We start from the raw sequence: 21,880 nt of genomic DNA, 5'->3' as shown, positions 1-21,880 counted from the left end.
CCGACCTATTGTAAATTCCACAACTTCCTTTTTGAGGTTTGTTTGGCCACCTTCCTTTCAGAGCCAGAAGAAGAAGAAGAAGAAGAAGAAGAAGAAGAAGAAGAAGAAGAAGAAGAAGAAGAAGAAGAAGAAGAAACTATTTATAAGTTTTTTAATAATACAAATATGCTGCTTGTGCATGCATTTCAAAGCCCTATAACATGATTGCAATTTGTTTTATAACATTGTTTTACAATCACTTTTGCATATTATGTTGTATTAATAAGTCTGTCCTGTGCTTTAACAAATAAATAAAACAGTAGTCTGGTGTGATTTATTTCAAATTCAGCTTTTGCAGCAGTATGAACGTGGAGGGCTGAAGATCTCAGAATATTGTGCAGCTCAGTTTAGATACAGAAGTAGGTTGCATCGTGTCAAACCCCTAAACAGCTGCATTAGGCACCACTGTCTGCAAGATGGATAAGTGATTGATATTCAGAGAACACATATACAATGGGAGATGGGCTATAGAATACATGCTGAGATTCAGCATAGCAGTAATAATAGCAGAAACCCTCTGAGCTGCATAATGTTTCCCAAACAGTGCTTGCAATTACATTTGTAATTTACATTGCAGCCCAGGCCTCCACAAAATCTAACCATTACATGGATATTATAGACATAATAAAGACAGTCAGGACACCTGTAGAAAATTGTCCCTTTTTTAAACCAATTCTGGCAAAAACAACTGCATGTAGTCAGAATATACAATAACATTACTCAGTTAAAGCAATTACAGTATAGGACAGTATATTGATAATATTGGGCGATGGTAGGTATGTGCACAGGTGTGTGTGTGTGTGTGTGTGTGTGTGTGTGTGTGTGTGTGTGTGTGTGTGTGTGTGTGTGTGTGTGTGTGTGTGTGTGTGTGTGTGTGTGTAGCATACATTTAGACGTGTTTGCATGTGTGTTCACAATTTCAATGTTGCCCCAGTAACCATGTCTAGTTCTCTTGGGATGTTCATGAAAACAAAACGTATTGTTATTGAGATTTTACCTGTATAAAAAACATGGGCACTTTTTAGTTTCTTAGAAACTCGATTCTAATATATGTTGTTCATTATTTGTAATAATTAAGTTGTATTAACCTATTTATAAACTATAAACTACTGTTGTATTGAACGACATAAAATTAACTAACAATACAAACAAAACACAGTTTAACAGAAACAAACAAACAAAAAGTATTTGTTTTCATAATGCCCATATTCACAAACAAAAAACAAAACCTTATAAGCGCAGACATTCACTGTCTATTTTGTTAAACAGTAACAGAGCGGAGACTGAAATTGACTTCTGTATTTGTTGACCACTTCAGTTTACGTGTTCTGAACAAGGCGCTGTTTCCCTTTTCATGTTCAATGTAACTACGCAGGTGCTGTTTCCCTTTTCATGTTCAATGTAACTACGCACGTCGCTCGCCTACTTCCAAATACAGCGTACTGCACAGGAGACGTGTGTCTCCAGTTTAGAACTGCCACTAAAGTATTTTCCCATACAACTTGTTAAAATTCTGACAGTCGCTCTACCAGAAAAGGGCTCGCTTTAATAATGATGTGTCATTCCAAAGTCGGCAAACTTTCTATTGGACGTCATTCTATGAGAGCCCCTCCCAAAGAAAAACCAAAAAAAAAAAAAAAAACAGAAGTGTGAGAGCAGTTCCCAGGCACACATGTGAAACATACCAGCACTAGATCTCATTGAGAGGACACGAGACGCTTACACATTGCTGCAAATGTGGCTGGAGACCGTAAAAGAAGTATAGATGATAGGACTGTTTCTAAACCACTTGACTGCTATACAATTCTTTCATGGAAATACAGCACATGCCAATTCAAAGAACCATCTGACAAGTGCAGAACGTAAGTTAAGACGCAAACTAACCTCTTTTCTGTTTGTAGCAAGTGTCACAGAGAGACTAACGCGAGCATTTTCAAGATTTACAAAAGCTAGGCTTGCTAAGAAATATATAACGCATATATACCAAGCCTAGCTTTTATATAATTATTTAATATATAATTATGTTGAACTATTATATAATTATTTTATATAATTATGTTGAACTAATTATTTCCTTTGGGTTAAGGAATAATACTGTTTTATTCTTGTTTCCCTCTCAGGTTACTGTTGCAGTATAGAGTTACTTATAAACTGTTCAATGTTAAAAAAGGAACTGTGTTAAATAATGAATCAATACATTTGTGCCAATATACAATACAGTATATGCAACAGTGTTTATTGAATCAGTTCAGTGCAGAACTGAATAACATAAGCTACTTGTCAAGTATCTACAGAGGAACATAGTATAATTGTTTATTAAGCAGCTGCTATTGTGTGTCAGTTAATGAACCTGCAATGTTTGGGTTCATTTGGTTCAGATATATGAATAGCACATTGTGTTTAATTTTGGGGTTGGTTTCTGCAGGTAATGTATTCTAAATAAGGTCAAAGAAGTTCTTTCACATGCTAGTAGTTGGGAATGAATTATCTGTTACTTGTCAAACATGTTTTGTACAATACTTGTGAATGGAAGTCGTGGTGAACCCTTACATCATACTGTCCAGTGTACTAAACAATACGGAAGTACTGATATATGTTTTCACTTGAGGTTCCAGTCCTGAATTATGTTTCTGTTCTGTACACAGCAGTTTCTCAGGTTCAGAGCTGCGGTGCAACAGCGTCTCGGGCTCCAACCATGAGAACAGGACAGGCAGAACCCAATTTCTAAGGAAACGGTAACACACGATAAGTTAGAATTTAAGATTTATATTAAATAGGCTTCATTACATCCCACAAATAATGTACTCAAAAGGCACGTGGTGGTTCTGTAAACATTCCTAATGTAAACCACTAATGAAAACATACAGGTGTTAATGGGAAACATGATTTATTTATTAGGGTTACTGGTATTTTAGACCATCTAGAACATCAAGCCAGTGCAATATAGAACCACAGTCAGCTATTTGACAACAGGTAGCTTACCTCAAAGTAATATTTGTAATGTATAGTATCTTATCTTTCCACTAGGACAGCTGGTTCCTGTACTGTGTAAAAAAAAAAAAGAGCCCATTACGACCCTGTTTGCAGGCCCTTCACATTCAAAGGTGCCTTTTTGATTGTCTCGTACAAACTTTTTTATTTATTTATTTTAAATGTAGTAGTTGCCAATTGTATTTTTTACAATTTTGGGTGGTGCTCAACCAATTGTGTGCCACGCCCTGGGAGCTACCGTCCACGGTCGGCAGTGGAATAGCCTGGACTCAAATCGGCGACATCCAGGCTATAGGGTGCATCCTGCACTCCACACGAAGTGCCTTTACCGGATGCGCCACTCTGGAGTCCCCGTCTCGTACAAACTTTAATACTAAGTTTGCTATTTAAGTGTAGCAACACACAAAAAGACTAAGCAAGACTTCATGGCATGTTGTGTACAGTGAGTCCAAATTGGTTTCGAAATTTCGCGAAGTATAAATATGTGTGGCTTTCCCAGAAAGTCAAAAGGATGCACTCATCACACTGCTTGCCCAGTTTTTTACTGAAGCACAAAATGACAGTCTAGACTTTGGGGTGTGGTGCACCGTGTAGATGTTTGTGTAAGCAGAGGTAAAGCACCCTAATATGTTATCATTTTGTTTAATTTTACTCTGTAGGGTTTAGGAGATAGTAATGTGGAAAATAATAGAATGACAGTTTAATGCAAAATACAGTCCCAACTGAAACTGAAAAACATTGAACAGAACTCTGCTCACTATATTTTCCTAGTTGTATTTACTGTTGTTGTTTTATGTCACTGTTGTTTGAAAATAAATAGGTCCATTGAGATGCAACACCTTATTAGTAGTTTAGGAAAGTATTTAATTTTTTCTATTATATATAAACAAGACAGATGGAAGCTGTTTACCTTTCAGTAGGTTCGTAGATACTACAATTTATAGCCGGCTCCACTGTTGTAGTCTTAGCCTGTTGCCTATTTAATACCTCTACCTGAAGCCTTCAAGTTTCATTACAGAATTGCCTGCTTTTTGACCGTGTGTGTGTGTGTAGGAGTGTGTAGGTAAAAAGATAAGAACAACTATTTAGGATGAGCCACATTATAGTGCAGAGTACTGTTTCGTAACTTTTTCTACAGTGTTAATACAAATGCAACGTGTTGACTGCTTTTGTTTTGTTATACAATGTATATATATATATATATATATATATATATATATATATATATATATATATATATAATGTATATAATATATTGTATTCAACAATTTTGATTTTATTAATCCATAAACCTATTGGAAATTTGCAGTTTTTTTTTTTTTTCTAACATGTTGCAACACTCACCTGAGCATTCATGAACTCACTCCTGCAAACCAGAAGTGATGCAAGTGATTCGGTAACTATTCATTTATTTCATAGTTGTGATGACAGCAAACTGTGAAACTACTTTGGTGTTGATTGTACCAAAAAGTATTAAGGGTTTTAAGCTGCTCAACACTCTTCAACTACTGTCATAAAAGGAGTTACAGTAATGTGATAGAAGATCTGCAAACTGAGTGTACACTGTACATGTACAAGAGAAAAGTTATCCAATTGTTTCATATTTACCAATTTGTGTCTACAAGAATTAGAAAACATATTACAGTATTTAGTTTGTAATCCTTATTATCCAACTGTGGTGCTTTGTGCTGGGAACTGTAAACAGCTTATGAGGTTCTAAAAGGCTTTTTGTTTCCTAATGACTCAGATTCATAGGTGAACTGGATTATTACAGTCCATAAACAGAATGCAATTAATTAATTGTCTTAAATTTGAATCTTGAGTTTGCACAGGACAAAAGCGCAGACAAAAGCGTATCAAACAAATACTAGGTGAGGTGTCTTTTTCTTTTTTTAAATATTACTAAACAGCTGCAAGATACTGAATGCAATGCAGCTAGCTACAGTAAATGTTTTGTTTGAATTTCTGTTTGGTGTCTTCATGATCATAGGAAACACTACTGCGGGGGCTGCTTTTGTAACTTTCATACATAAGGAGGGGGGTAACATGATCCATCTCATGTGCCAACATGCGTCTTCCACAATTCAGGTTTCACAACAAATGTTAATGTGCATAGGGATTGAATGAGTGAACACTGTACAGGGGGTTAAAAACTCTGCAATGCATTTCTCTACTTGAGAGCAAATGAGAAACGGTGTCATAACAGCAATACTGTACCTGACCTGGTGTATCAGTGTCATTATCAAGCTGGTTACATAGACCTCTGGCTCCCTCTTAGCTACTTACACGCTGACACCAAATATCCTAATATAGAATGCTATGTGGCTCTTTATGTAAGGGACTAAAAAATAACTTTTCATAACTTCAGCAGCAAATTCTAGTCATTACAGCTGTTTCTGCTCATTACCTCGAGGCTTTACTGCTCATTTAATAGAGGCCTCTGAAGTGTTGTTTTAGTTCATTTATAAAATAAAATCTTATACACATTTTTTGAGTCTACAGCTATGGCCAGAATGAACTAGTTAAGTTACATAATGTGGAATGAAACCTGCTGAATAATGTTATTATGGCTTCCGGTAGAATTTTGTAGTTTCTTTGACTACATGATGTCAAATCAAAGATCTAAATTATGTTCATAAGTTAATGCAAAACTTGTGGACATAGCTGTATATTTTGTTTCTAGCTTTTGAAAAAGTAGCAGTACAGTACTAAACATATTTTCTCTACCCCTTGTTATGATTTCAATGTGTTTAGTTTTGTTTGTCATGCAATTAGTCATTCTGCTTAATGAGCTGTCTTTATTTATGTTTGCTGAAAAGCTGTGTAGACTGCAGTTCCCAAATCAATGGTTCTGTTTATATAAAATACAAAAGTTGCACTGCAACCTTCCAGCATTGTTCATATTGCACTGCTGACTTATAAGGCAAGAATGAAGGGCATCATTTTGAAAGTGGTGTACTGATAAAGTGCTTTGTATTATTTCTGATTAGTGGATTGTAATGCTGTGATAGAAAACATAGCCTGCAGGGATTTGGGCACTATTTTGTATCCTAAGGTAAATAGAAGTTTCCGATTTTATATTTATTTATTTGTCTGACTTCTAGGCATGTGATTTAACCCTCACTTCAACTGAGATATGAGGATCACTGTAACGAAATAGTCTGGCATCAGTTCATGACTATACAATGACACAATGGCTCCCATCATTAAATTAGCAAATAAACACAGTGAAGATGTTATTAGGAAGAACAGGCTTGAAATAATACAGATTATAGGAAAGTTATTTCAAGTCCTTTAAAGTATGTATAATATACAGAAAATAGAAACATGTTCTGTAATATATAAAAACTGTATATCCCTGTTGCAAGTGAGTTTCAGTACGACAGCAGGTCAGATGAATATTATTAGGTAACATCGTCTGGCAAATGTAGTTCACATAAAGCATAAAGGCTTCAGGTTGACCTGAGGAGATGGATTATGTCTTTATTCTAAAGCGACCAGGGCTTATGTATTCACACTGGCATTCCATATTAATAGACACCTGAAATAATTAAAGACATACACTGAAGCAGTTGCTGTAATCTTTCAAATCCCATCACTGCATACATTCCATAAATGCTTGATGTTGTTTACACTTAATTGCAATGCAGAACAGAATAGATCAATGCAGAACATATTGCTGGTGGCTTATATCTTGAATTACTCTTTGGAAGTCATTTTCAGACTAGCCTGTCCATGGGTTAGCCATCAGTTCTGTCACTCTTTGTAGAGTTTGAATGTTTGTCAGAAAGCTGACAGAAAGATGTGAGAAGAGCCTCTTGAAAGCTAGTCATATGGCAGGTATTCCCAAATGACAATCAATCAGATGGTAACAGGATAGCATCAATAATGAGACTCTGAGACAGAAAGCTGCAGTCCAAAGAGCTGTTGCGGACGTTTAATTAAACAAAAACAGGCACAGTGACCAAAATAAAAGGGTTAAACAAAACACAAAAGACCAACTGTAGTCTTCCAAAACTTCCAAACACAGTATACACACACAGCTCCAAACTCAGGTAATGCCTCTTAGCAGCTTCAATTAACTACATTAGAACCTGCTTGGAATAATAGCCTGGACTGGACTGGATCTCAGAGTTGTGTACCACTGCTTCATAGTATCTTGATACATTGCAAATCATCATACGTGAAAATTGTTTGCGAACATCAAAATCAATGTAAAATTATAAATTCTAAATCTGCTTTACAATTCATCAAGTTTTACTATACTTTGTAACGCTTTCATCATCAAAGTACACCACAGGGATCTTTTTTTATAAGGGCAGAGGAATATGTTTTTGGTTCTGCTTGCCTTGAATAGGACAGACTGCAATAAATTGTATCTGTTCTTTTCATCTCTCAATCCCTATTTCTCAGGCTTGCATATTACAGTAAGAATGCTTACTGCTGATATTATTCACTTTAGAGACCGATAATAGTTCAAGTGAGCAGTGGTAGTGCAGCATATTGTTTAGTATGCATGGGTGCTCCCTGAATAAGCTTAGCATTTTAATCAGAAAGAATAAAGGACTTTTTGTACCTTTCGACCTACAATAATCGTACTGTACTGTTGTACAATTTAAGAATGAATCACTGTAATTCAGAGGACTAATAACCAGTGTGCGCCTATTAAAAAGTTAGCTCTTTGTTCTGTGACACAGATCAGGTCAAGGGAACACATGAAGATATAGTGGTGCCTAGATCATGTGATTGTGTCTTTTCCCTCTGGTCTCTCAAGACATCCTTATGCGCTTACATTTGGTCTCTCCAAACCCAAATAGCTATATTAATATTTTCTGATGTGGGGGGGGGGGGGGTGGGGGGGGTGGGTAGAAAATAATGATTCATTTATCAGTCCACTACCATGAAGTTAATATCCAAAAAGCTGAATAAGAGGAGATGTGGTTACTATGATTCTGCAAGCCTGAGTGTTTAGTTGGTTGCTGGTGTTATGCCCGTGCAGCTTGCTCCCTCCCTCCCTAATTTTCCAAAACAAAAGGAGAGTCTTAGTTACTTTGTTTACTGGCCAAGTTTTCCTGCTCCATGCACAATCAACTGAGCAACTTCAATCATTTCTTATTCACTGAAGTTGTCCTAAATGACTGAATGTATAAAGTGCACTTTTGAATAAAACTTGTTTTTAATATGTTTATAGATATATGGTCTTGACATGAGTACTAATTATGATGTATCTGTTTCTTCTTAATATTTGTATTGTCCTCTTGTGACATTCCTCAAAATGATTTTATTGATGCAGCAGCGTACGTTTTGCAAGATTTGGAAAGGAGGTCTATTTGTGGTGTTTTATTCTACCGTGCTCTTTTTACGCTAAATATTTGACCTGTATTCGCTGTATTACACCACACACAATATGACATTCACTCATTAAGATTTAAAAATATATCATTCTGAGGTGCGGCTCCATAACTCCATAATAATATTATGGTAATTGAATTCTTAATGTCTCAAATAAGTAGAGCTTCTTTTACGGGTAGGCACAGATCGTTTTCTAAAGAAACTTTTCATATTCAATCCCAACCTATTCTTTAAGCAAGGCTACATAAAGGAAGTTTTTGCCCATTATGTACAGTATTCGTTTCATAATGCTCTGTAAAAGGCATTCAGCAGATACTATTGAACTTGTAGCCCCACCCTGTCTTTACACAAATTGACAGCATGTGTCATTTCATCTTTTGGATTATTGGACATGTATTGGCAGGCCTTCCCTCGCCATTGACAGAGGATGCTTGTAAATACCTATAGAAGGGCAAGCCAAATATAACTGGCGATTGGGAAGCTCACGTTTCTGTGCCTTATTGCAGTTGAAAATGTAATGACCAGAACAAAAAGAAGTAGCTCATTCTTATTAGGTTATGGCGTCCTTGATGTGCCAGCAATAATCAAACAATAATTTACTGAGCTCAACTCAAATAGCTTTTAATTCCCTGTCAGTTCTTCACATAATTTAATAAAAAGCAAGTATGAAGATATTATAAAAGAACTGCAGGCTGTGCCAGTTATTTTCCAAGGAGTTATCTACATGATCTTTTTCATTTGCTTTTTTTGTTGCTGGTGAGAGTAAAAGACTACACCAGCCAGGTAGCCAAGAGGTGTCCATCTTATACCAGTTAAAGTGAGAAAAGGCTAGAAAGAGGTGAAGGGTTACCAAGTGAACTCCAGACATCTTCACCCACAAGACTGTGCAACCCGCCTGCTGAGAGATACCAACCAGCCAAGCATGACAAGAAATGGAGCCTTCGTCTTCAAATTCTCCCATCAGCAATATATTTTGAAGTGAAACTGTATACCAAACAGCCGGACTGGGCATGGCCGTCAATGTGCTGAACCAGCCTGTCCAAAGTAATTAGCCACCAGAAGCTTTTGTACGTTCAGCTTTAGCCAAGCATAAAGCAAGCAGAAAGGAGACATGATAGGCAAGCTGGACGTGTTTCAACTAATTTCCAATTCATCCTAGAAAGGCTGTGAGGCTTGCCATCTGCAGGGAGCTCAGTCAAGTACACTGCCATTTTGTTTTTAGATATAATTATTTGATATCTATTTACTAATCTTCCATAGTTCAACTTTTTATGTACTCTATCCAAAACCAGACTTTGTTTGAACTCCAGTTTGTGTCCACTGGTTGGAACACAAACTAGAAGTCCCCTAAATCTGTCATCCAAACAGGGAAACCTCTACTACTGCTTGGAGCAGTAGGAGATTTTCCATTACACACTGTATAAACGCTGTTATCACCAATATTTTCTTTACCTTTTTTGGTTATACTGATAACTTTTTTACAGACAAGCTTTTGGAGGTGATGGGCTTATAAAGTAACAGCCTATTAAAGTCATTAGGAGCACTTAAAGATATACTGTAATTGCTGGCAGGTTAGAGAGTAAAGACTGGTGGGCGTGTTTGCGTTTGGAAGCAGCTTGGGAGACTCCCACTTTATCTGTGAAATATAAAGATTTAATAATGGCTTGTGTTATTTATGGAACAACACAATCTTAGCATGTGTGTCTTTCCAGTTTTGCTCAATTATTTTAACAGGGTGCCAGATATAAGCTGTCAACCAGATATATGAGGGGATACTGTAGATTCCTTTTAAATGTATAGCCTAAGGATAATAATGTGCTTCACAATATGCAAATAACTGACAATTATCATGAGTGTAGTTCAGTGGAATACTGTCTAATGTTGGTAGAACCACCACAATTTCTGTAGACCTGATTATTTCTTAGTGTACCCATTAGTGTATAACTTTGGAGAGAGCTGGGCGCGGCAGGTTCATTTCAGTTTTAAAATACTGTTACATATTTAAACTTTTGACATGTGAACTCAAAGGCATATTTGGATTGCTGTCTATAACTTTGCTGATCTAGTCTACTGAACATTATACATATTTTATTCTTAAGGTAACCCCACCCGCCTCTTTTTATAATGATTCCCTTTTAAATAAGCATTGCGTCACATGAAAAAGCCCGGTTAGAAAACTGATCAGGTCCTGTTTATTTTTAGGGATGGTCTCTGTAATTTCAAATGCAGAGTGGCACCTGTGCTACACTTTAAAATCCCAGTCATAAACCATAAACAGAGAAATCAAAGGAAAATGTTTAGTCAGCATTGACTCAAGTGTGGAAAAGCAAACAGCGAGGCTTGGCTGTAGCTCTGCACTAATGTCTAGCCACCGGTTGTCATTTTTTGACTGTGTCAATAAACATTTACATTTTGTAATGATCACTAGGGGAGTTATCACAGTGCGAATGTGCTTTTTAAATGTTTAAAATTACAATTAGAGCTTTGGGCTTTGAACCTATGGAATAAAATGTAGGCCTTTTGGTAATTCTGACTTTGTTTGCATTGACTGGCTTCCAGCTATGATACTTTAGGCTTCCTTATCAGGCAGCCCCAAATTCCTTCCTGGGCCTATTGACACTGTACTGTAATTACTGGTGTTTCTCTTAATTCCCAGTTCTCACATTGTTCACCACTTACACTGACATCAGTTTCCTTGTGTTGTTTATGATAGCTTTCTGGTGGTGATGATGATGCTGTTTCTGCAGCCCACTGTGTCACGCCTTATTCTACTTTAATTTCTCTTTGCCAAGATATGTCAAAATGCAGGTACAGTGGTCTTGGAGGGGAAAAGAACGACAATCATTAAGACTGGGTGTAGCTGGATGTGAACTCACTGAAAATTGCCTTCCAGATAAAAATCAAAAGGGTCTGAGTAAAAATAAGCCAGAGACTTGTGTAACTCTTGTTTAATGCCTGTGCCAACCCTATTAGGTTTAAGAATCTGTTAGCATATACTGTACTGCAAAGGAGGTGGAACCATTCTTAAAGTGGGGGTGGTGAAAGCCATTGAGCAAAACTGTAACCCCCAGCACCCCTAGTTCCAGCGCCCCCTGCTGTACTGTGAAGTAAACTGCATTAAGTAAAGTCATTTAAAAAGCAGCTGCTAACAGTATGAATATGTCAATAATACTCATATTTAGCTGTAATTGATATCAACTGTCATATCAGGAATCCAGAGTACATAGCACCACTTGTTCCAGCAGGTGCATATTTAACATATCTGAAATTCTTGAAGATTTCCTGCACTCAAGCAAACTGGTAGCATGTGCTCTTGTAAACCCAGAATCACAATATGTTCCGTTGGAACTGTTTTGCATTCCCTCCATGACCACAGAGGAGGCCTATCCCATTTCAGTTGGAGTCAACTGTCTGTGCAGTAAAAGAAAAATAGTAATACATGTGGCTGTCGAGAATGAGAAGGAATTTGGAAGGCGGGAAATAAAGGGTGTGGGTTTTGTTTCTAATTTGATTTCCTGTTTTAATTTTCTCATTTGTGTCTGGCGCATAGTAAACACTGGCAGAGGCTTCTGCTTGATAACAATCAGAAATCAAAAGATGAAGGGGATTTGAGTTGTAGTTTACAGCCATCTTGAAAATGTGGTCATTTTTTTGAGCCACTGATATACCAGTTGAGGCAACACAATAAGCTACAAATATTTGGACAAATGCCTTCAGCGATGTTATAATTGAAAGGCATTAAACTAAGTATGTAGCAAAAACTTATGTCAATAAGGGTCAAATAAAGGTTTTACAAGCATCTGAAGATTGGCTTTTGTTTGAAAAAAAGATTGTGTTATACTGGTAAAAATAAAAGTTGCGCAGTCAGGTACTCCAGACATTTATTCAACACCAGGTTATAATAGCAGTGCATTGATCTGTAAGTTTTACAAGAAGCCTTACAACAAATGTCTGACCACATTGCTCCACTTTAAAAGTACTACTGTCTGCAGCCCTCTCTTAAAACAGTGTAATGTTGTCACTTAAACTTGTGTTCCTTGCAAACCAGCGATGCTTCTAATAGGAACTTGCTACTAGAGATTAAGTCTGGAATGTAAACATACGAATTATAGGTTCAATTTATTTGGCCTTGTAATTTAGCATTTTAAACAAATCTTACAGACAAAGGACTGTTTATAATAACGTAGGGAAAGGAAACCTCAAGTCATATGAATAGTTGTTTGTCATAATTCAAGCTACTGATGGAGAACCACATGCTTTTATTTCTATACAAAACTAATGTGATTATTTGTGTTTAAGATAATCAACAATTCCTTTTACAATGTAATAATGGAATATCTAGGTCAGCAAATGGGATTTATTTTAAAATGATAAATTATGCTACAGCATGCATTGTTAATAATATGTGGGCTTGTGTTTGGCCTTGGTTGTGTAAACAAGATTTAGGATTGATTTTGTTATGGTTCAGCCACTGTACAAATGCACAGGTGTTATGGTATCCCAGTGGTATTTTACAATTGTTTTGTAACATCCAGCCTTTGAAATACCAAACCTGTTTGGTAGCAACCTTTATCTGTGAAAGAAATAGATTCTCTTCTGTAAAATAAAAGCTTCTGTTGATACCAGTTCCTTTTGATCATGTTTCTGTAGAAGTTCACAGCCTAGTTCGAGATCAGTAAGGGGCAGCTGTATTGGTGCATCAGAGGTTGGAGGATAAAGAAACAGGGAGAAGATGCACAACAAAAAAAAATGTGTTACCAAACAAGCACTGAATACAGAGTCTAACTGAAAAGGACTATCGAAGGACACTGTTGCTGTCAGTGCTCTGCTGAAGAAAGCATTTTAAAAGGCTTCCCCTGGGCAGTGGATTCAGCATAAAATGGGGAGCGGTTGATATCAGCACAGAAAATCTAAATTTGAACGTATTGCGAAAGCACTGCAGTGTGATTAAAACCTTGCATGCAAATAGCACCAGATCATTGCATAAATACTGCTGCTGCTCCTTCCTGTATGTGTTCCATGCACAACCCCTTATGAGTTATAAATAGTAGCAGCGTTTGATCAGAGATGGAGATCTTTCAATGCTTGCTGTATGATGGAAGCACTGCCAAACTTTATTAGGGACAAGAGACTGATCCAAAAAGGCATAATAAGGCATAATAATGGGAGCACGACTGTGTGTACACGTACATCATGGGAAGCAGATGAGCCTCACTCTATCCAGGCTTCACACTTGTTCATATTGCACACACGTAACGAGTGATTTGAATATCAAAGTGCTCTTGTTTCACACGCAGTGGAAAGAAAACCTCTGATTTAGCACGACTCGGAAACATTTCTGCCAGACAGATTAAAGTTTCACCAGCCAACGTTACAGAATGGTATTGTGTGCCAACAGGACATTCATATGGGAGGTCTAGCACTAAACTAAACCAAAAATAATATTAGATTCCCTTAGGAAAACATATTGTGTTACTTTTTATATGTAGTAAAAATCATAATGGGAAAGCTGAGGCAAGTAAGGTAAATCACAGAGAAGTAAAGCATGGTAAAACAAAACAGCTATTGTAAAACACAGTAAATGCACAGTTAAAGCCTATGAAAAGCATGTTACAATATGAGAACGGTATATAAGTTGGTGTAAATTGTATACATAAATATACAGATTTAGTGGTACATCTTCACGCTTTGATGTAACAAAAACAGACTGAAACCTTTGCCAACTGATAACAATTAATGGAACACATTAGAGCTTCTATTTTTCGATATGGGGTTATGAAGTATGTCAACAATATTAATACTGTGCAGAAACATTAAGGGACGCTGCACCTTTAAGTGAGCAGCTGAAGCAATTGAGCTGTCAGTGTTATGAGAGCGCAAGGCAGAGCTCACGTGGGGGAATGTGTCACAAAGTGCAGCTTGATTTAGAGGGTGCAGGAAAAAGATTCCTTTTAGTAGAACCCACAGGACAACCAGAGTCTATCTATACCATGACACAGTCTAAGACAGTACATTTATATTGTGTTTCTGTTTTATTGAACTGAAGAACAAGCTCAGTAAAGCACAGCTATTAAAAAAAATACTGGAATCTCCAAACCCACTGTGCAATTAAGCATGATCAACTTTTATGGGTCACTTATCTTCTTTTATTAAGTATGCAATTGAGTTTAACATCAAGTAGTGTTGCCGCTGGAGTAAACTGTGGCCATTTAGGAAAGAATCATTAGTATTTTTCATGACACTGAAAAGAAGGCTGAAGGGTTATTAAGAAAGCAAGGCAGACCAATAATCTAAAATGCTGTTTAAGTACCAAAAGCAAATATAATTACATTGCCCTCTGAGCACGGCACATGGATATGCACAAACCACAGGACGTATTGAAGTTTTAAAATGCAATTTGGCAATTTTCATTAAATTTTGCATATTTGTCACCATCATCGTACTGTATGTTTTCCAAACACAGTGTTGGGAACTGTTACGCTCTTGCAATTGCTGGGAGATTCTGAACACTTGATTTTTGGTTTTCAGTTTTTAAACCTTTTAGACAGCATTAGCCTTGAAGCAAAGACCAAAGCACAAGGCTTTTTTTTTCTTTTTTTCTCTGGTTTCCTAAATTAGACAGATCGCTCAATCAGGTGATAGGAGCTGATTAATTGCAAACAGCCAATAGAATGAAATGAGCAAGGTAGCGCTCAGGGCATTTTTCTTAGCTTGGAGTTCTTGATTGGATCGATTACAGAAACAGAAAAGAACAGAACACATTGCATCAAAAACTTCTACTCGACAATCATTAAGGTCTTTGGTGTAATTGCTGTTTAAAGACATTCTAATTTGGTACGTGCACAAGCAGGTTTGTAATGCTGGATTAATTATGAAGGTGGCATGATTATGAGGAGTGGTACTCTCAAGGGTGGTTTACAGGGTCCTAATGTGATCTGAGAACACTTAAAAGCGTAGTGTGGATCTTCATTTATTATCACCCTGCCACAAATATTTCTGGAGGCAATCATCCATGGTATGCATGTACTGTATATGAGAAGGTGATCCAGTTGGGATGTAGCTTCATAGTTGACATTTATTACCATTTTTATTACCATTTTTTAAAATGATGTTTATTAATAAGCTTAAAATGCTTTGGGTGTTATATTAAAAAAATGTAAGATGATGTTTGAAGTTCAGAACAGTACAGTCAGTTACAGAGGGCCGTGTTTTCAAAGCGTGTACTCCAGTCTTTAATTAACTCCTATTTTTCTAATGGAGAAAGCATGTAAATGATATACAGTAAAACTGAGAAGCAAACAGCTTTAGGGTGTATAAAAGTCCATGAAAAATATAACTGAAGTTGTTTGGTTCTTGTTTTATAAAATGCAGCAGCTTTTTTTTCTCCTCCAAAAAAATAGGAGTTAATTAAAGACTGGAGTAAACGCTTTGAAAATATAGCACAGTGACCTAAAAACTGACAGCCCTGGGCTGGTTACGTGTTTGTTTAAGGCATGGACTATCTTAGCCCCTTCATTTAGAACATGTCTTCTGAGACAATGGGAATGTGATTCACTCTCTAAACATACATAGCCTGAAGCCTGTTTTAAGCACTTGCTGAAAGCATGCCAGTTAGTGGTGGTATGGAAATGTGCAATCACGTACATAAGCCATGAAGGCATAGGCTTAGACTGTCTGAACTCATTCACACATCATCTTCAAAGCAAAGAGTATTGGCCAAGGTTTCAGCAAACTGTTGTTCATAAACCATTATTTTATCTGGAGATGTTTTTATGGCATAAATTACACCAGATAAAAGTAAAGTAACAATTCTCCTGTGGTTATTTTACAAAGAGTAACTTGTAACAATTCCTTTTTTTTTTAACTCCAATTGGTACAAAAACAATTTTATCTATGCAGTTTTATTAGCCATCTGTTAAGAATGTCATGCTTATTTCTCTTCTGAGATGACATCAGACTGACTAAGGTTTCATTTATCAGTTTAGGTTGAAAATGCTGAAAGACAGTCGTCAGTCAGTTTAGCTGCAGTACAGCTGGAAAGAGTAAGAAGCCTGTCCCTGCTGAGAAATCTGGAGAGACCATGGGCAACAACGACGATGAGAAGAACAGCCAAGCCTGTCAGCTGTTTGAGAACTTTGTCCAGGCCTCAACATGCAAGGGCACCCTCCAGGCCTTCAACATCCTCTGTCGCCAGCTTGAACTGGACCCCCAGGATTATAAAAGCTTCTACACCGCGCTCAAGTCCAAGGTGACCTTTTGGAAAGCCAAAGCGCTGTGGAGTAAACTTGACAAGCGGGCAGGTCATAAAGAATACCAAAAAGGGAAAGCCTGCCCGGGTACAAGGGTAAGCACTCAATTCAATGATATTCTTCAACCATTGCATCTTAAAATGCGCACAGGGGGCTGTTCTTGAGGTCAACGTACTCTTTCTGAATTGTATTGATTTGTTCACCAGGACTTGAACCTATTGAGACTGAAGCCTTGTTTAAAAAGGGGACCCACTCTCAACAAACTAACACAAATATTGATATAATAAAAGCAGAAAATCACATGTGAGCATTAATTTTCTGAACCACAGCCGCCTTATAGAGGAAAACACTTTTTAGGATGACTTTATATGTACTGAATGAGTGTTTTAGTTTTATTTGCAGTTGTAATCCATTATTTTCAGCTGGAATAGTTTAAAAAAGTTAAAACAAGTTCAGTTAGGCTTTATTATCAAGGTACAAAATCTTGGCTCCTATCTGCTATACATCCTGTATGCACCACCTTCAATTTAACATTCACCTCATTAGAATTTTCAAATTACTTCACTCCGAATGGTAAAACAGGAGATGGAAAGGTTGAGTGTTAGTAATAGTTTTTTGGACTATTTAAAGTTTTGAGTAAGCGGCAAGTCATTTTTACACAGTGTAGTAATGGAACAGAGCTTACAGCTGAAGAGTTTCTGAGGTATTATGTGAAATCTGCCAAGCCTCTAATTTCTCATCATAAAGTAATGATTTCTTATGGCTATAACCAGTCGTGTTCATATGTCTGCTCCTGTACCTCTTGCCACAGCAACACTCACATAGTGAAGTGCTATTTCATTCTGTTATTCATAGACAGAACCCCAGTAAGATTCTCCATTCATAGATGTAGTAACTGTTATATGCATCTTATAATATAAATTCAGGCAACAGCGTATATGCCATTCTCTCTCAGTATAAAATGAGTCATTGAGAGTTTACATGTTAGGCAGTAGCAAAATGCATGGTAACATTGCTTAAAAGTCATTTTTTCTGAAATGGTCCTCAAAATAACTTTTTAGGTTGGTGAATCACAGTTTAGTCAGTCCAGGAAACTGTTCTTCTAAAGATGACAGCAGACGCTACAGTGCCGCTACACATCCATCTTTTAAATCACTGTTTGAAGAATATAAATTGTAGTTTACTTTCAAACCACCAATCCACAAACTCTGTTTGGTACATTGTGTGCTCACCATAATCAGGGTTCTATTGCGTAAGTAAAAACACTTTTACATTTTTTCAAGACTCCTGATAAGTTCAGGACTGGTGATACACTTCCGTAATATGACCACTGTTTGTCTCAATAAGTAATGCTGCTCACTTACCCTCCCAGTGTGTCGACACTACATTCTAAAGGCATGTATCTGTATGTATCTACTAAGTCATGTCAGGTGTGTGCTGCACTTTGTCCTCAAGCACTGGCTGAACGCTCACTGTGCCTGCAAAGGTGAAGCAATAACTAAAAAATGTAATTAAAATTCAGACATCAAGTATTCTCAGTTATTCTAGATGCTTAGTTGTACTTCAACAGTCCAGTTTACACTATTAATTATATCCTTAATTACACATATTACAAGGTTAAAACAAGATAATTACTATGTAATTACAAGAGAAGTATAACACACAAGTTTCTTGCATCTGTAATGTAACACTAAGTCATCCATGCATTTGTTAAGGATGGATTTTAAGTTTAAAGAGATATATACTTTGGATATACTAATGGATACTAATTAAATTGTTGGTATTTTTGTACTTTTTATACTGTCGTGAACATCACCAATATACAGTACTACTCTAGAAATATGTGCCGTGACAAATTACCTGTGGGGAATATCTAGATATCTTGTAATGCTAGACATTATAATGTTCTAACCCCAATTATAGACGGGTTGTTTTTCAAAATTGTGTGTAAAGCCATGGAAATTGGAATTAGGTTTTATTTCCACACATTACAGCTGCAAAAAGCATTTGGCAGCCTGGATAGCTATGAAGTCTGGCAGCTTGATAGTTATGATAGCTACCAGTCTGACTGAAACCAGGTTAAAGCTGAACTAGACAGTCATTGACATTGAATGAGCTGGGTTTCAAAAATGTCAAGCTCTTTTTAAATAAATAGAGACAAAGGCAAACAATTTTGTTGTGTCTTTAACTGATTCTCAAAATTATATTTTTAAAAAGTCAATCCCATTTGGAGGCTATTGTTTCTTATCACTTTTTCAACATAAGATGGCGTGAACATTTTTTTTCATTGCTATATTATTTCAGCAACATTTTTTGGAGGCTTTTCGTAATTCTAGGGGCGAGGCTCAACTCGCTACGCTAAACCTAATACTATATAGACCAAGCCCACTTTTTTACTAAATGTTCTGCATGTCTTTCTCCCCTGCCTTCCCACTGTCTCCTTTGCAACTGTACCCCTTTTCTGGGGGTCGTGGTCCTCCATCACTTGGCCTTGGTTGACCTCTGACCCGGGACAATTCAGGACCCTGGGCCAAACAGTTTCATCATCCCATATGACATTTCATACTACATTTTTTACAATACATATTAAGAAGATCACTATTACTGTACTTGTTAAAATGTAAAGTAAACCCCTCTGTGTTCGCTGATATTGCTTCATTCACCAGCAAGGCTACATTTTGGAGTTATAGTGCAAAGTAAATAACACTTGGTTAGTACATTTCAAGTAAAACAGGATTAAGTAATTTTTTTTTTATATATATAATTTTATTAATATTGGACACATTTGGGAAATTACATTATTATGTAAACACTGCATCGGACCATAGTTTATAGACAGTACAGTTCCAACTGTTAAATCTATGGCCCAGACAATTTTGCAGCTCTATATTGTAGCTCCTTTATCCTTTTGTGCTGTGAGAGTATGCTTAGTTTTATGTTTAGCAATGTAATACACTAAGCCGATAAATAACCAACGTGATTATCAAAGGACAAAAGTATCACTGCTTGAAAACCATTGTATTTTGAAACCCTGGCTTTTTTTAAATGTATGTTTATATTTTTATTTTTGCAAGATAACCAGTTTATGTGAATAATAATAATAATAATAATAATAATAATAATAATAATAATAATAATAATAATAATAATAATAATAATAATAATAATAATAATAAATTCTGTATCTAATGTCTGAATGACTTCAGAACTTCCACATGGGTCAGCGTCTTTTTATAGAGGCAGCAATAAAAAGAGCTGAGTAAAACAGACATATGTTTACAGGGTGGTGCCACAGTCACTGCCAGACCAGCAAGCACACAATTGCCAGATTGCTGAAGAAGTCAGCTTTGCTTTGTCAGTGCTTGTGGAGACAGTGTGGCACTTCACAGACCTACATGGATGCAGCAATACAAGGTTGTGCTTCTCATATTTTTGTTCCTTTAGGTTTTATAGATCCACATGATGAAACAGGCATTGTGTGTGTTAAAATAGTACTATATGTACAGACTGGTATTAGCACACTATTATGATGCAATTTCCTGACTTTCATGGTTTATTTGACCGCCAGGATTTCAGTCCCATAGTCTCTGAATCGTTTGAAACATTTTTAATAGCCTGAAGTTGTATATAAATATTTGTTTAATAATCATGTTAAAGTACAGTATGCAGAAGGTACGGTTTCTTGGTAAATTCTTCTACAATAAGCATTGTAAAAGCAATCAAAATGTATTATACTTCTACTTTCAGGAACTTCTCTTTATAATTACTAGCAACACTACTGTATTGAAGTGTGCAGTTTTAAAAGAAACACGTGTTATAGCACTGTATATTCATTTTAAAGCATGATATTTGGTACTGCTTTAGGTTAAAGGAAGCCCTCACTTTCTACGCCTTATTCTGTTCACACTTTAACTTCCTGGCTCATTTAAGCACAGCAGTGTATTCTGGGTAAAAACATGTTACTGGCTAAATGCCAATAGGGGAAGCTGCTGATTAATTATTGACAGGAAGGAAGCCAGTGGAGGGGTGCGGACAATTTCATTCCCCCGGTGAAATGACCCAGGAAGTACAAGCATGGCTTTTAAACTGTTTTCTTTAACCCCATTTTGAAATGAAAATGTATGTTTGCTATAACAAGTGTTTCTTTAAAAAAAACACACTTTTCTAATCTTATGAGTGGATGTGCAAGGCGGAGAAACTTTAAGGAACAAATTTGTTAGCTACAATTACTTAATAATTATCGTTCACACTGCAGTGCTTGTAAATACAGTAATCATTCGTATGAAATTATATTTGCATTATTTTAGAAAATTAAATAGACCTTATTGTGAGAGAGGTCTCTTCAATGTGATTGATTTTTGCTAGGGGTTGGTTTTGATTGATAGAGCAGGTAGGAAGTAGGAACAAGCAAAAGGATGGCTTCTTGATGATCTGTTTCTTATCGCAGCAAAGAGACACACTTGCGTTACGTTCAGCCATTGAATGCCAAGTTTCAGTACATTTATGAAAAAAAAAATGTGCGCCCTGAAGGCGGGTGTTTAAGTTTAGGTCAAATAGGCTATTTTTTTAAATGCCGCAGGCTTTAGCCAATCAAAGTATACATTGTGATGCAATATTTGGGTGGGGTCTTCCACTCACACAACAAATCATGTGCAAGCCACGTTTGATTGACAGCTTGCGAGGCAGTTGACGCGGATCTGTTGAAAGTCTGTTGAAAAGTCCAAGACGTTTATTTTAAAGTGCATTTTTAAATTAAGTTAAAAAGTCAACATGGCGAAACAAACCTGCACACACTTTTAAGAGTAGTTTAGTAGAAAGGCTCGAGTGAACAGGATTAAGACAGCTGGCCGAATGCTGACAAATACCTTAAAATTGCTCTGGAATGTCATGACTATAGCCCCGACGCTTTATCCTGTGTAAGGTGGAGCGGAGACGAGAGGATACTAACTAGGCAATGGTAAGTAATTGACTGACTTTCATTGTATTTAATAATTGCTTAAAACGTAATACTGTGTTCTCGCTGCTTTGGTGACGCTACCTGTTTGACTTTTTAAAGTGCATTCACTGCGAATATATGTAAGTACATTTATTTTCTGTCTACTTCAAACATTTTAAATGGTTTACATGGGAGATATAGTGGTTGGGAGTGTTCCGTCTATAGACATTTCGTAAGCAAAAAATAAAAGTTGCTTTCAGCTTCTTGCAATTTATTGTGAAAAAATAAGCATTTTATTTTCCTTACAGTATTT

At 36.6% G+C, this 21,880-nt stretch overlaps 1 protein-coding gene across 18 annotated transcripts in view; it reads left to right on the top strand.

The window, feature by feature from the left end:
• Positions 1-1,698: 1,698 nt before the first annotated feature.
• Positions 1,699-21,880, top strand: part of LOC117432252 (F-actin-monooxygenase MICAL2-like) — a 49,504-nt gene continuing 29,322 nt past the window's right edge. For 15 of the 18 annotated variants that reach the window (XM_059002189.1, XM_059002191.1, XM_034053894.3 and 12 more), the window contains exons 1-2: positions 1,699-1,901; positions 16,363-16,726. In XM_059002189.1, coding sequence (XP_058858172.1) covers positions 16,463-16,726 — 264 coding nt within the window. In that variant the 5' untranslated portion in view covers positions 1,699-1,901; positions 16,363-16,462. Of the gene's footprint in view, positions 1,902-2,684; positions 2,775-16,362; positions 16,727-21,880 lie in introns of all 18 variants that reach the window. The other 3 variants (XM_034053887.3, XM_034053886.3, XM_034053888.3) reach the window with 3 other exon arrangements.

Source organism: Acipenser ruthenus, chromosome 27 (assembly GCF_902713425.1).
Source record: "Acipenser ruthenus chromosome 27, fAciRut3.2 maternal haplotype, whole genome shotgun sequence".
Taxonomy (NCBI): Eukaryota; Metazoa; Chordata; class Actinopteri; order Acipenseriformes; family Acipenseridae; genus Acipenser; species Acipenser ruthenus.
This window is presented reverse-complemented; position numbering and strand designations above follow the sequence as displayed.